General features: G+C 42.6%; 1 protein-coding gene across 3 annotated transcripts; it reads right to left on the reverse strand.

Moving 5' to 3' along the window:
* Nucleotides 1–577: 577 nt before the first annotated feature.
* SLC2A8 (solute carrier family 2 member 8) lies at nucleotides 578–14,548 on the reverse strand. Of its 3 annotated transcripts, none has more exons than XM_043988968.1 (10): nucleotides 14,277–14,548; nucleotides 13,998–14,160; nucleotides 12,911–13,117; nucleotides 8,788–8,887; nucleotides 7,504–7,709; nucleotides 5,697–5,840; nucleotides 5,378–5,486; nucleotides 3,419–3,592; nucleotides 3,045–3,190; nucleotides 578–1,266 (listed from the first exon to the last, which is right to left on the reverse strand). In XM_043988968.1, the coding sequence occupies exons 1-10, from the start codon at nucleotides 14,348–14,350 to the stop codon at nucleotides 1,129–1,131; spliced, it is 1,461 nt and encodes a 486-aa protein (XP_043844903.1). In that variant the 5' UTR covers nucleotides 14,351–14,548; the 3' UTR covers nucleotides 578–1,128. The 3 variants fall into 3 exon arrangements, with proteins under 3 accessions (XP_043844903.1, XP_043844905.1, XP_043844904.1); XM_043988970.1 differs by having other exon boundaries at nucleotides 13,998–14,173; nucleotides 14,277–14,544; XM_043988969.1 differs by lacking the exon at nucleotides 5,697–5,840.
* Between the last annotated feature and the right edge of the window lie 327 nt (nucleotides 14,549–14,875).

Genomic DNA, 14,875 nt, shown 5'->3' on the forward strand with positions numbered 1-14,875 from the left:
TAATGTAAACATTAACCACATTTCCTGTGGTTTGGGGGAAGGAAGCCTGGATTTGGAGTCAGGAGATGTGGGTTAGCATTTTAACTCTTCCCACTTACTAGCTATGTGAACTTAGGAAAATCTGAGCAGTTTCTTCATTTGCAAAGTGGGGATGAATACCAACTTCATAGGGCTATTATGAAGACCTAATGAGATAAGTGTAAAACATGATCTAATTAATTCATTTGCCCAGTCACATATGTAATAAGGATGGAATTAAGACTATTGTTTAGCTCATCCTATATTTATACCACTGATTATTGAACCAAAGTATAAACATTTAAATCTATCCTTATTAAATTTTCTCATAGTCATATTCAGTTCATCATTCAAAGTTCATGGAAGGGGGCAGTTTTAGAAATTTCATTAAAAACAATAAATATTATCCAAAGGACCACCTCAGGATGTAGGCAGTTGCCAGGTGTTTTGGGAAGTTGCCTTACCCACAACTCTCTCATTTTTACTATATCGCATTAAGTCAGAAGATGAAATACAGTGCTGCCACCTGATTTTCAAAATAAAATCTTTATTTGAGGAAAACAAACATACTTCTTGATTAGAATATTGCCAAAGATAAAAATCATCTGGACGAGAATCAATTCCTAAAATTCTTTGTTAGTCTGAAGAGAGGGAGATGGATGCAATAGCTGAATCTCATTCCTTTCCTTATTCAAAGGAAAATGCATGGATGAAAGAGACCAATGCTAAGATTTCATGGTTCCTGTAGTTTTTTCCCCCTCATGCCAATTTAACCAGGAATTAAATGGGAATGAACTCCAACAGGAACCATAGATCCTACCCCATATAACTGGGTTAAAACCCGCTCAAGAATGAGGGTACTTGAGGAACTGTGGCGTTGGTTTGTGGGGGAAAAAAAAATCTACTTGGACTAGATTTAGCAGCAATCAAACACTTATTTTCACATATATTCTGTATTGGCTCTCTCAGTTCCACATAAGGCCTGAGAGTCCTGGAGAAAGATTATGCTTATTGGGAATACAAAAGAACCCCATTTTAAAATCACCATTCTTCCATTATGATCAGGCAGTCTTCCCTTGCTTGGCAAGGACACTCTCAATCAGAAGGTCATCACCTTCCTTGAAAATGAGCTTCAATTTGCTCCAAAGTCTTTCCCTTTGTTTCAGGAACAAAGAGTAATGTGAAAATGACACTGAGGATGCAGAAGGCAGAAAAAAGCCAGAAAGTTCCATATGGAGTCAGAAAACTCTGCGAACAAAAGAAAAAGCTTGTTTAAAAACAAAACACAAACACTGGGACCAACAAATCAAATTCTTAGGTGAAAGGAAGTGGGGAAATTCGGTACCTTTCCCTCCCTAACATTAGAAATCTATTAACATGGCACCAGCCTCTTCCAGGCTGGCTGTGATCAGTCCTCTGCACATACCAGGCACATAATGCTTGCTTACTCAAAGTGTGCCTTAAATTTTTTTTTTTAAAGTGAGGCAATTGGGGTTAAGTGACTTGCCCAGTCACACAGCTAGTAAGTGTTAAGTGTCTGAGGCCGGATTTGAACTCAGGTACTCCTGAATCCAGGGCCAGTGCTCTATCCACTGCGCCACCTAGCTGTCCCTCAAAGTGTGCCTTAAGTATTTTAACCACATAATAGAAGACAGACAGAGGTCATAGAGATGCAGTTGTCATTTAGTGTCTAGGAAAGTGGTTTTGTATATGGGAAATGACCAGCACACTCATGGACTCCAGAGTGGTTGGGGCTGGGAAGCAGCCTGGAGCTTGGTGACTTTTTACAAAATCTTGGTAAAGGGAAGAAAGAGGAGAATTTGAGTAGGAGGTAGAAGCAATGAGATTTTTTTAAGACTAGGGAAGATCTGAGCAGTAGGCAGAAGCCAGGAGAGGGAGAAACTAAACATGTATAAAGATGAGAGAATGAATCTGGAGAAGACAGGAAAGGATAGCATTGAGGTCACAGGTATAGGAAGGTCACTTAACCTTGTGAAAGAAGGAAATGAATATGTCACAGATTTAGGGGCATTGAAGGACATCCTTTTGGGATAGTCTTGTTCTCAATAAAGAAGTGCAATCATCTGTTGAGAGTATGCTAGTGTCAAGGAACACTAAAAATAGAAGAAAAAACAAACAAAATCCAAACACCAGATCCAAAAAAACTAAATGGAAATGCTGGGGAAGGTTGTGAGGAGTGTGACAGGGAATCATTAAGGGATTAATGGAATGTTCCAGTTCAGTGATAAAGGCCCAGTTATCCATGACTAATCGGGAATGGACCAAATCTTGATACAAAAAATTTTTAAAAGGTAACAGAGGGGCAGGTAGGTGGCGCAGTGGATAGAGTACCGGCCCTGGATTCAGGAGGACCTGAGTTCAAATTCGGCCTCAGACACTTGACACTTAGTAGCTGTGTGACCCTGGGCAAGTCACTTAACCCCCCACAGCCTCACAATAAAACAAAAAACAAAACAAAACAAAACAAAAGATAACAGCAGCTCACTACAACGAAGCACTTCAAGGCTTACAAATTGCTTTCTTTGCAACACAAATGACTGCTGATGCTATCCAGACCTTAGGAGAAGGCACTTAGGAGGAGTATTGCAGTGACATTAACAGGCAATCAGGTTTTTGAAGGTGGTCCAGGGAGTCTAAACATTATTTATAATGTTTCATAGGCAAATGCTTCCCAAGTCCCAAAGATCAAACTTAGACAAGTGACCAGCATTGCTACTAATCTCTATCTCACAAATGAGGAGGCACGCAGAAGCTGAGAATGCAGACGTACAGCTTCCCTCTATCCAGCTGATCACATTCTTGTTTCCTTGACACTACCTCTGTTGTCTCACAGGATTATGTATGGGTGGGTTCTGTGTCACATACAGATGACATTATGTTTGCTGCATTTTGAAACCACAATAATCCACTATAGAATTTGGATATGTTAAAGTATGTTTTTCCTTTTTTTCCCCCCATCACAAGAAGAGGTAAAAGTCCACCCCTAGGGCACAGAAGGTTCTTACCATGAGACTGCTGAATTCTTTAGTTACCAGAAAGGCCATGATCCAGCTGGTGAGAACACAAGCACCACTGGCCAGTCCCTTGACTTGGAGGGGGAATATTTCAGACATCAGCAGCCAGGGGATGGGACCCCAGCCTAGAGAAAAACCTGAAATTGCAAAGAAATAGAAGAAAATGACCAAAATCATAGCATAAAGTTGGCCATAGGTGATGAATTTTTCTAACATAGCCTGCTATATCATGAAGAATACTTGGATGGCCATAGAAAGGTCAGAGTCTGCATGGGGAAAAGATGGGTGAGAGTCAGCTTGGGATTTGGAACCTGGCAAGGCCACCCTGTCAGACCCTCATAGAGAACTATCTGACACCTTCTCACCTATGAGGAAGAATCCCATGCTAGACACTGCTAGCCATGGCAGTCCAGGGCTGGCTCCTACAGTCTCGGAATTCAAGGTTGTGAGGAGGTCAGGATTTGAAGAGTTGTTAGGAGTTGGGAGAGAAATTTTAAAGTAGATGCCAAACATTATGCAGCTCAGAGCCATGATAGCACCTGCAGAAGGAAGAGAACAATCAATAGCAAAGACTCTGGGTGTATGTCAGGGGCTCTTTGAAAAAACAAAAGTAAAATAAAGCCCTAACAGAGCAAAACTCCAGCAGAGACATTTTTCATACTTTTTCTTTCTTTCTCTTTTAAATTTGTGGTTGTGTGTAAGTGAGTTAAGCAACACAGTTGCTTCAAGAAGAGTAAAGTCTGAAGTTTATCTTGCCACAGGGAGATAAGATTCAGAAAAGCAGCTGTGGTCTCTATCTCCTTGGGACTGTGTTCTCCCTATCACTCACTGATAGGGGTTGGTATAGGAAAGGGGAGCATGAGAATTTAACTCTGGTGCACAAGGTACAGACTAGGTGTCTCCCCATCACCAGCCCTCACATTAAAGGTGTGGCTTCCATTCTGGAGTGGATAGCTTCAAGGGAAAGGAGCTAATCGACAATAATAAACAAGCATCTCCATGTTTGCTGGGGTGGGGTGCAGAACAGCTGTTTAATGCTTTTCTTCCACAGAGCAAGTATTAAAACAGGGTTGGGGATTGGACATTGTGGTGAGGGAAATCCAAGTTTCAGTTTCCTCATTTCATAGGACTGTTGTAGGGAAAATGCTCAGAAATCTTAAATGGCTATTATTTATATATATGCAAGCTAGTATCATTTCCTTCAATGTTATGAGTTGCTTGGACCCATTAATTATGAAGGAAACAAATATTTATATTGTACCTCTCATGTGCCAGGAACCATGCCATTTGCTTTACAAATATTGTCTCATTTGATCATCACAACAATCCAGGAAGATAGGTGCTGCTATTATCCCCATTTTAAAAGTTGAGGAAACTGAGGCAGACAGAGGTTAAGTGATTTGCTCAGGCTCATAAGTGTCTTGAGGTCAAATTTGAACTTGTCTTCCTGATTCCAGGCCCAGGGCTCTATCTATTGTGTTACCTAGATGCCCTGTAACCCAGAGTCAATTCAGATCTTCTGGGATCTCTTATACTTTAATTAGCTTGGAAAATTTTTTAAATGGGTATTCTTTGTGTGTGTGTGTGTGTGTGTGTGTGTGTGTGTGTGTGTTTGTTTTTGTGGGGCAATGAGGGAAATTTCAATGTGTGACTTGCCCAGGGTCACACAGCTAGTAAATGCCAAGTGTCCGAGGCCAGATTTGAACTCAGGTCCTCCTGAATCCAGGGCCGGTGCTTTATCCACTGAGTCACCTAGCTGCCCCCTAAATGGTTGTTCTTAATCTGGAATCCATGAACTTGCTTTTAAAATATTTTAATAGCTATATTTCAATATGATTGGTTTCCTTTATAATTTTATGTAGTAAATGCTAAATCTGTTAGAAAGACAGCCCCTGCCTTCAAGAAGCTTACAATCTATTTTTTTATTGGAATCCCCAGGGCTTAGCAGAGTGCCTGGCACATAACTGAAGAGCCAAAGGGGGTTCATGACACACAGAAAACTGAAAATCTCTGCTTTAGAGCCAATGAAACTTACATTGTCCCACTCTCTGTATCTCTAAGGTTGGGACAGCAAGGCCTTGCTTCTCTTGCACAGAACTGGGAAAGGGTCCCTTGGCTTAGGTCCAAACTTATAAATGAGAGAGGTCCTGAAAGTTCTGAGTCTCCAAGATCAGGCCCTTAGCTCCCTTTGCATAAGACAGTCCCCCAGCTGATCCATGGACACTGGTCCAAAGACTGAGATGCCCAGTGTTCTGAGAATTCTAGCACAAACTCTTTCATTTCCTTCCAGATGCTGGTAAGGCCTGGGATTGTGTTCATCTCACCTGATATTGACAGGAGTATCTTCCGGCCGGCTCTATCCATAAGAAGGGCGGCAATGGCAGTGAAGACCACCTGCAGGACCCCCACAATGACTGAGGCAAGGCTACTGTCCTGGGCAGGAGACAGAGGATCCAGGGCATTAACATCTCCAAGAAAGCAAATTTGGAGAGAGATTTTCATAACAAAGGATGTGATATTTCTATAGAGTACCCTGGAGCCTGTCACAATTACCATCTCCACTGACCAACAAGGATATTTTAGAAAAAGATTACAGTAAATCAACCAAGTTCATCAAAACAAGGTCATGATGTCAACTTCTACCTTAAAGTTGGCTTGTTCAAAAATTGTCTGTGCATAAAACATCATAGCATTGATCCCAGAGAATTGCTGGAAAGCCATCAGCAACAGGCCGATGAGAAAAGGCTTGTAAATCGCTGGATTCTTCAGTCTTGCCAGATGAAATCCCTGTTTCAGGAATAGCCATTTTCAGTTTATTTTACATTAAAAATAGGAATTTTAGACTTGGAAGGAACCTTGAAGACCAGAGGTATCAAACATGCTGCCCACAACATTCCCAAGGGTACCTGAACCAGATCAAAAATTGGAAAATGCTTAATAAAATAAATAAAAATACAGCAATCAGTAGGTAACGTTACATTTTTTTTTTTGGTGAGGCAATTGGGGTTAAGTGACTTGCCCAGGGTCACACAGCTAGTAAGGGTAACATTACATTTTAAAACTAAGTCAATACTTAGCAGCCTGCAGCGATCCTTCTGAATGGACTAAAGGCCCTGTTTCTATCTAAGTCTGATAGCACTGTTGGGGCTAGGAGGCCTTGGCACAAAGATCTATCTGTTGAAGGAAGTAGGGATGTTTAGCCTGCATAAGAGAAGACCGTCTAGGGCCATGATAGCCATCCTCAGGTATTAGAAGGGCTGCCATGTGGAAGAGGGATGAGATTTATTCACCCTAGATGGCAGCATGATGAAGTTAGAAGAATACAAACTTCAACTCAATAGAAGGCAAACATCCCCAACAATTAGAGGTGTCAAAAGTTGAATTGGCTGCCTCATGAGGTAATCAGTTGGATTCCCAATTCACTGAAGGGCTTCATGGCAAGGCTGAGGGACGGACCACTTGTTTAGGCATGGATGGGAGGGATAAATCTCTGAGGCTCCCCCCAAGTCAAACTGAGGGCAATGGTGATCTACATCCTTCCCCTCCAAGGAGCTAATGGAAAAGTGTTTGTGAAAGTGCTCTGGAGAAAAGCAGTAATTTTTAAACATACAAAAGGCACGATATCAGTAAAGGAAGAGTCTGCACAAAATCTTTATGAAAACTCTGGTTATCTCGCCTTGTGTCCAGCAAACCTGGCTTTTGATAGACAAGGGTTTCTTGTTTCTAGCAGCCTCCATGATGTGCCTTCACTCTAAGTTCATGTCCCGGATTTTCTGGTTAGCGATGGTAATGAAGAACTTGTTCTTTCATTCAGCATTATAGTTACAGACAGAGCTTAATCAACCACTCTTTGGTCCTCAAAGCACTGCCGTTGTGCTAGTTTTGGTCAGTAAAGGAGAGGGTGGGTGGGTGGGCCCCATTCATCATCACTGTAGATCATCTGTTAAGAGTTCCTGGGACAGGAGGTAATGGGCAGGGAGAAGATCTATTGTGAACAAAGGAAAAGATGGCCATCTCAGGGGGATTATTTACACATTCCCATACATGCGGATAGGATATATACTGGATCATACTGGGGTGGTGACCTAGGTTCAAATCCTGGTGCTATTCTTTATTAGTTGTATGGTACCAGGCAAGTCTCTGGATCTCTATGGATCTCAGCTTCTTCATGTATAAGAAAGGGGTGGACTGGATAATCTCCCTTATGGTTCTGACCCTTTCTGTGAAAGTCTACATGGTGCAACAGCACAGTGAAAGGGCACTGGGATTTTAAATAGAAGCTCTGGGATTGAGTCCTCATTCCAAAACTCTCTCTCTCGGGGATACTGATACTTGCACGACTAAGGGTAAGTCGTATGGAAAAATGTTCAAGTACTATGGAAAGGGAAGCTATTATGGTAAAACCTTTCACTGCTAAACAGAAACAAAGTATAAATTTCATCCTCCTTACCTGGTCCTCATGACTGCTTTCATTCTCTTCTACTTCCTGTTCTTGCTCTACCCCCCATAGAAACTTCATCGCAGCTACCGCTTCCAGCTCTTTATGCTTAATCAGCAGGAACCTTGGGGTTTCAGGCATGAAACACATGAGCAGCAGCATGAAGAATGGTGGGACGCAGCCCAGAACAGCAAGCCAGCACCAGTCCAGGGCCAGGCCTGTGGAGGGGAAGGAGATGGGAAAACAGGAGAAGGGAAGGCACAAAGAATGCTCCTGAGAACAATTTCACCTCAAAAATTTCATATAATCCATGGGACAGCTAGGTGTTGCAGTGGATAGAGGAACCAGCCCTGGAGTCAGAAAGATCCGAGTTCCAGTTTTGTCTCAAAAACTTACTAGCTGTGTGACCCTGGGCAAGTCACTTAACCCTAACTGCCTCAAGGAAAAAAAAAATTTCATACAATCCTGATCTTACTTTTTTAGTTTATTCCTTTATTCCACACACCAAAGTGATTCAGTTTCCTTCCCTAGTAGCCTTGTGACTAGGCCTACTGCAACTCCCTGCACTGAGTCTACTACCATTCAGTTCACAAAACCCAGCCATCCCTTGGCATTGGACAGACAAGGTGGTACAGTGGAAACACACAGGACTTGGGAACAACGAGCCATGAATCTCTAGTACGGGGTCTGAACCTGAGTTTCTTCATCTGTAAAATGGGGATTATAATACCTGCTCTTCCAACCTCACCAGGCTGTTCTGAGGACCAAAGTGGTATCACTGAAAGAGTGCTGGAGTGGGAGACAGAAACGCTCAATGCAAACCCCAGCTCTGACATTCACAGGCAAGCTGTGCAATAACCAGACTCTGAGTACCTGAGTGACCAGAGACACTGTGGTGTATATAATGGAAAGAGTCCAGAACATGGTCAGCACACATCCTAAGTTTAAATTTGGCCTCTGGCCTTTACTGCTGCTGGGATCCTGAGCAGGTCTTTTAGCCCCCTGGGTCTCTGTTTCCTTCTCTATAAAAGAAGAGGGTTGGACTGAATGATGCCTAAGGTCTTCCCACCCCTACATCCTGTGGTCCTACGATATGGTATCACTTGACTTCTCTATGGCATGGTGTCAATCGTAGAGCTCTATAGAAAAGGGGGTTATTGTTAATTGACATGGTGTCCATCGTAGAGCTCTATAGAAAAGGGGGTTATTGTTAAATGACATGGTGACAGCGTTTTATAAAGACCACGACCACAAAAATTTAAGACTTTGTCATGGCTAAAGTCCAGATAACTGTACCTGCAACATATGCTGCAAGGATTCCAATGACGACCATCAGCTGCACACAGGAACCAAGCAGTCCTCGGACTTCAGGGGAAGATATTTCAGCTATATACACCTGTGTAGCCCAGAAAGCATTAAAAGTGAATAACCACAAAGTAGGTGGAATTTTCAATTTAATTTGCATACGTAGGTTATTTTAAGTTTTTGTTCATGTTTATTGAACTTAACAAGCATCAACCAATGTATCTTCATACACAAAGAATGGAAAGATTAGATAGGAAACCCTGAATCTCTACTATGTGTTATGTACAGATCATGTCTATGAAAAACTAAATAGTAAATTTAGCATGGTGACACCAACACTTGTCCGTGTTTCTTCTAAAATTCCTAGTCTCTTTTTTTCTGTTTTAAAAATGATTTACTGAACCTTTTCTTTTTGCATCTCTATCATTACCCTTTCTACCTACCCCCAAACGTTAGTCTTTTTTGTATAACAAATACAGTTCAATAAAAGAAATTCAGATATCAGTTGAATCTGAAAATGAGTCTTATTCTGTGCCTACAATCTGTCACATAGTTTTTTATTTATTTTGGAACAGTCGCTTTATCTCTCTCAGGCTGGGAGTGCAGCAGCCACTCACAGACCCAATCTTTAACTGGCATGGGAGTTTTAACCTGCTCCATTTTTCTGACCTGGGCTGATTCACCCATTCTCAGTCTGGTGGCCCTGAGCTCCTGGGCACTGACCATACTGATATAGACACCTGATCATCTGTTTGGTGCTACTACAGCTCAAGATATCCAACAGCCTCAGCCTCTCTAGTGGTAGGGATTATTGGTATATGCCACAACTCTTGGCAATTACATCAGTTGTATTTTTTAAACAAATATTTTATTTTTTAAATTCAATTTTTTAAATTCAGTTTTACTTTATTCTCTCACTCTCACCTCAATGAGAAAACAAGCAAAACAGAACCTCATTACAAACATGTACAGTCAAGAAACAAGTGTATGTATTTTACATGTCCAAAACAAATATGTCTTATCCTGCATCGAGTCCCTCAAGTATCTGAACATGGGCAGCATGTTTTATCATGAGTCCTCTGCAATTGAATCACATAGGTTTCTAGTATTGGAATAACAATCTCTAACAATAAGATTGTTGTTGTTAGCCTGTATTAAAAACAAATAAACTGAAACATATAAACTTATTTCATTACTATCCGCCCTCTTTCTCCTAAGAAATAAAGACTATTAGGGTAATCCGAAATTGTCAAGTATCAGCCAAGGGCAGGGACCATGAGAAAATGAAGAAAACAAACCAATAACCATAACTCCCCTTCAGCCCCCCAAGCCTGTGACTCTTCTGGAGAGGAACCTGAGAACCAATATCAGGATTCTGGTTTTTGAAGTCCTGTGGGAAGAAGCAGGAGTGTCCTAGAGTCAGCTCAAACCTGATGAAAGTTAATTGGTACATTTTCAGTTTGAGCATTTTCATCTCAAAAATCAGCAAATACTACAAATCAGAGCTTGACTTATTCATTTGTTGATTGTCTAGACTTAAGAAAGTGATAAAGAAATGTAATAATTCAGATTAAATTTAAAACCATTGTGCATTTTTTTTTCCTGGAGAGCCTGCTATTTAAGCATTTACTATTACACCCATTTTTATGCTTTAAACAAATTCTAGCCAGGTTCTAAAATTTAAAAAAGCAACAATCTACCTTTAAAATAATAGTGGCATTTCCTACATGAACTAATTCAGCTCATTTATATAGAGAATTTTGAACAAGACAGGTAAATAAAATAAACAAGTTATCAGTTTTTTGCTGTAAGCTATTAAATTCATCTGAAAAAAGATAATATCCCACTGTTTTAAAAGCATACTCTGGAACCCCTATCTCAACTGTGGAAAACAGAATCACAAAGGATCTAGTTAGAAGGGATGACTTCAGGGGCCACCAAGTCATTTACATGTTCTCTCCCCCACTGGAAAGTGAGCTCCTCAAAGGCAGAGATTTTGTTCAGCCTTTTTTGTATCCCTGACACTTAGCATGGTGCCTGACATATGTAGGTGTTTAATAAATAAATGCTTGTTCATTGACTGACCTATTTCAATCTAAAATGTGACCAAGAATTCAAGAATTCCCCTCTAGAACACCACTAACAAGTAGTCACCTAGTCTTTTCTTGAAGACCTCCATTGGGTAGAACCCACTAATAATGATGATGATGATAATAAAAACAACAATAATAACAGTTAGCATGTATATAGTGCTTTAAGGTTTACAAAATACTTTACGTATATGTTAACTCCTTTGATTCTTACAACAACCCTGTAAGATAGGTGCTATAATTATCCTCATTTTACAAATGAAGAAACTAAGACAGATGTTAAATGACTTGCTCAGGGTCACACAGCTAGTAAATGTCTCAGGCTGAATTTAAACCCAGTGTTCTGTTTGCAAAGTATGTGCTCCATCCACTAAACGACCTAGCTGTACCTCCTAGTGGAGGTAAAGTTTATTTCACTTTTGGATAACTAATTGTTAGGAAGTTTCCCCCCCAAATAAGATCAAGTTGAATCCAAATTGTGATTTAATCTGTGTAAACCCTGCCTTTTTCAAGATGATTTGCCTAGGAGACAAGGAAGAGGTATTAATAATAATACCTAACATTATATCATGCTTTAAAATTTGCAGAGCACTTTACAAACATTTTCTCATTTTATTTTCATAACAACTCTGGGTATTATTATCTCCATTTTACAGATGAAAATATTGAAGCAGATTTCAAACTCTAATTTTTTTCTAATTTTAAGTCCCCGAGTTGTATGTTAAATCTCGCTTTAGAAACATGCTGGCTAAAAACCTCTCTGGTACCCCTAGGGAACTATGTAGATCTGATCTATATAAGTAGAGGGACTTCTCTGACTAATGATAATGAAATCACAGACCCAGGCCAAAACAACCCCAAAATTCCACCCCTTCAATGCTTAAGGAGATATGAGTGGGTAAGAAAGTCTGAGAATGAATATGTTCAGTATCATTTTCATTATAATCAAGTTTGGGAGAAGTGGTTAGCGTAGTACCAGGGTTGTGAGTCAGAAGACCTGGGTTCAGGTGATGGCTCTGGAACTAGTTGTCCAAGCACAGGCAAGTGGATTTGCCTTGTGGCCCTAATTTTTCTCATTTATAAAATAAAGGGACTAGAATAGATGAGGGGTTAGCAAGCTATCTGGCCAGACTCCAGTTCGTGTTTAATTTAAGAATACTCCCCACCCCCCTCTCTTTTTGGTGGGGCAATGAGGGTTAAACGACTTGCCCAGGGTCACACAGCTAGTAAGTGTCAAGTATCTGAATCCGGATTTGAACTCAGGTCCTCCTGAATCCAGGGCCTGTGCTTTATTCACTGCACCACTTAGCTGCCCCCAAGAATGCTTTTTACATTTTAAAAAACGGTAACACTTTAAAAAATCATTTAAACAATTATTGTTAGCTTGAGAGTCTGAACAAAAACAGGTGGGAATAAAAAGAAATATCAGGGGCCAGGCCATAGTTTGCTGATCCCTCAATTATATGATCTCAAAATTCCCTTTTCTAGCTCTAAAATGATAACCTGTATATTTTATCCTTGGAGACTTACAAGTTCAGTTAAGTATAAGACTATTTGAACTTGGCCAGAATGAGACAGGTAGTTCTGGCTTAGGACCAGAAAATCTTGCAAACAGGATCATACTGATCTCTCATGTGACAGAGGTGAAAAGAGAGTTTTAAAGTAATGGGGGGGGGGGGGGAAAGAAAAAAAAAGAAAGAAAAAAGTAATGGGAAATGACAATGCTATTCTTTCCAAGTCCAGGTCACCCGACTCTGTGAGAACCAGACTAAATTGCCCCATAATATTTATATATATTATTATTTTCACTTGCCAGACTTTTCAAAGGCACAAGTGTTTTTAAATCTCTATACCTGTGATGTATCTAAGTATTTTCCAGAAAGCAATTTCTTATTACTATCTATTTAATTAGTTTGGCCTTTGAAACAGTCAAATTGTTCCAGGAAGCAGAAATTTTCCCCAACTTCACCTCCAAAGGGGAAAGTTTTCTTACTTTTAGATGATCGAATTAACACGAGACTCACCGGGGCAACAAGGGAACAGACTCCACTTGCCAGGCCTGTCAGAAGGCGACCCCCATACAGCATCCATACATTCTGGGCCCCAATGACCAAGTTGAAGCCAACAACATAAGGCACTGTGCAGAGCATCAGGGTCAGTTTCCTTCCAGTCTTGTCTACCAGCCAGCCACCTAGCACACCTCCTACAGCAGCCCCAAGAGTCACGATGGACTAGACAGGAGAGGGCAAAAGCAGCAAAATAGTTTAAACCACCATTTAAAAACCCTTATTCCACACCCAAAGGGTTAGGAATAGGAAGAACAGTGTGGGAGTGGGATGAAAGGAATAGATATAAGGGCCTTCTTAAAAAGCCCCAAAGTGGTTCAGATAATTCCTGAGAATAGTGGATACCTCAAAACTAACTTTATATTCAGCTTTGGAAGGTACAGTATGTCTTTTTTTTTTTTTTTTGGCGGGGCAATGAGGGTTAAGTGACTTGCTCAGGGTCACACAGGTCAAGTGTCTGAGGCCGCATTTGAACTCAGGTCCTCCTGAATCCAGGGCCGGTGCTTTATACACTGCACCATCTAGCTGCCCCCTACAGTATGTCTTAAATGCAGGTCTATCTTTGTAATTCCATTAGACTTTCAGATAATTTCAGCCTCTGTAACCAGAGCTAATGTTTTAAAAAATGGAAAAGTTGATTCTGTTACCAACCAACCCTAGGCAGAGCACTGTTTTAGGAGCTAAGGAAGATACAAAGTTCAGATAAGATATGAACTTATGGTCTAAGCTTTTTACAACACTGGGGTAATGCGTTTGGGCAAGGAGCGGGGGTTGATGGGAGGGGAGGATCGCCACATTAGAGTGAAGTTTAGGTGGGTGAAGGGGTTGCAGGGACAGGGTAAGGTAAGGGGTTACCAGTTAAGGGGAGTAAAGGGAGAGCTCCTGGGAAGGCATGATCAGAAAAAGGGATGGGGGTTCTGGACAGAACTGGGGAGGAGCTGAGGAGGGGGCGGGGGCAAAGGGAAGCATAGGACTGGGGGGGGGGGGCAGTGGAGGTGGAGAGGAGGGAGTTAGTCAAGAGCAGGTCTGGGGGTAGGGATCTCACCCCGAACCAGGAGGACTGGTCATCGTCCAGTTGGAGGGTCTCGGGTCCGGTCTTCCGTAGGCTGGGGATGGCAGGGGAACTGTAGCCCAGGACGAAGCCAAAGCTGAGAGGGCCCAAGGTGGCTGCGAAGGCTGCCAGGAAGAGACCCCGGACCCGGCAGGTGCTGCGGGGGATAGCTGCAGGTGAACGGTGACGGGCTCGCTGGGGCGAGCTGCCCCGCTCCGCCCCGGGAGCCCCCCACCCCGCCAGGCCTCCGGGAGCTCCCCCGCCCCAGCTCACCTTGGTCTCGGTTCCTCTGCCTCGGACCTCGGGTCCACTTTGTTCAGCAGCGGCTGCGTCGTCTCGTCTTCCATGGCGCTCGCCCAGCTGCTACCTCCTGCAGCCGCAAGCCCAGGAAGATGAGGCCGCAGTCACAGCGCCAGCCACAATCCGGGCCGACCCGGCCAGGGAGCCCAGCTCCCGGCGTGGGGGCGGAACCTCGCGAGCAGGGTGGGAAGGGGGCGGAGCTTGTGTCCCCGCCGGACCTTAGCTGGCATGGGGGCGGGGTCATGGGGAGCGGGAGGGACTGACTCGGATCCTGCCTCTTCGGTTCAGGGCGAGGGGGAAGGGTGGAAAAGGCGTGGCCGGCATGGGCGGAGCTAGTGCCCACCCGCTCGCTTCTGAGAGGGCAGGGGGCGTGACCTACGTAGGACGGGGGCGGGGCCTTTGGGCTCCTTTTTTTCTGGGCAGGATGACCTCCTGGGGTGAAGAGAGGGTGGGAGGTGCAGACAAAGTCAGACTCAAACACTGAAAGCCAGTCAAATCCCGTACTTTATTTCGGGGTGTGGAGTGGGAGCGGGGTGAGGAGAGACACAATAGCCATCCAGGCCATGGCCAAC

The sequence above is a fragment of the Dromiciops gliroides genome, chromosome 2 (assembly GCF_019393635.1).
Source record: "Dromiciops gliroides isolate mDroGli1 chromosome 2, mDroGli1.pri, whole genome shotgun sequence".
Lineage (NCBI taxonomy): Eukaryota > Metazoa > Chordata > Mammalia > Microbiotheria > Microbiotheriidae > Dromiciops > Dromiciops gliroides.

What these genes read in the sequence shown, in the direction of transcription:
- SLC2A8 (XM_043988968.1), bottom strand. Translation starts at nt 14,350, where the DNA reads ATGGAAGACGAGACGACGCAGCCGCTGCTGAACAAAGTGGACCCGAGG. An exon ending in TTGAACAAGCCAACTTTAAG is followed by an intron (nt 5,487 to 5,696) that starts GTAGAAGTTGAC and finishes TCTCCTGCCCAG; the next exon opens with GACAGTAGCCTTGCCTCAGT. An exon ending in GATACTCCTGTCAATATCAG is followed by an intron (nt 3,593 to 5,377) that starts GTGAGATGAACA and finishes TTCCTTCTGCAG; the next exon opens with GTGCTATCATGGCTCTGAGC.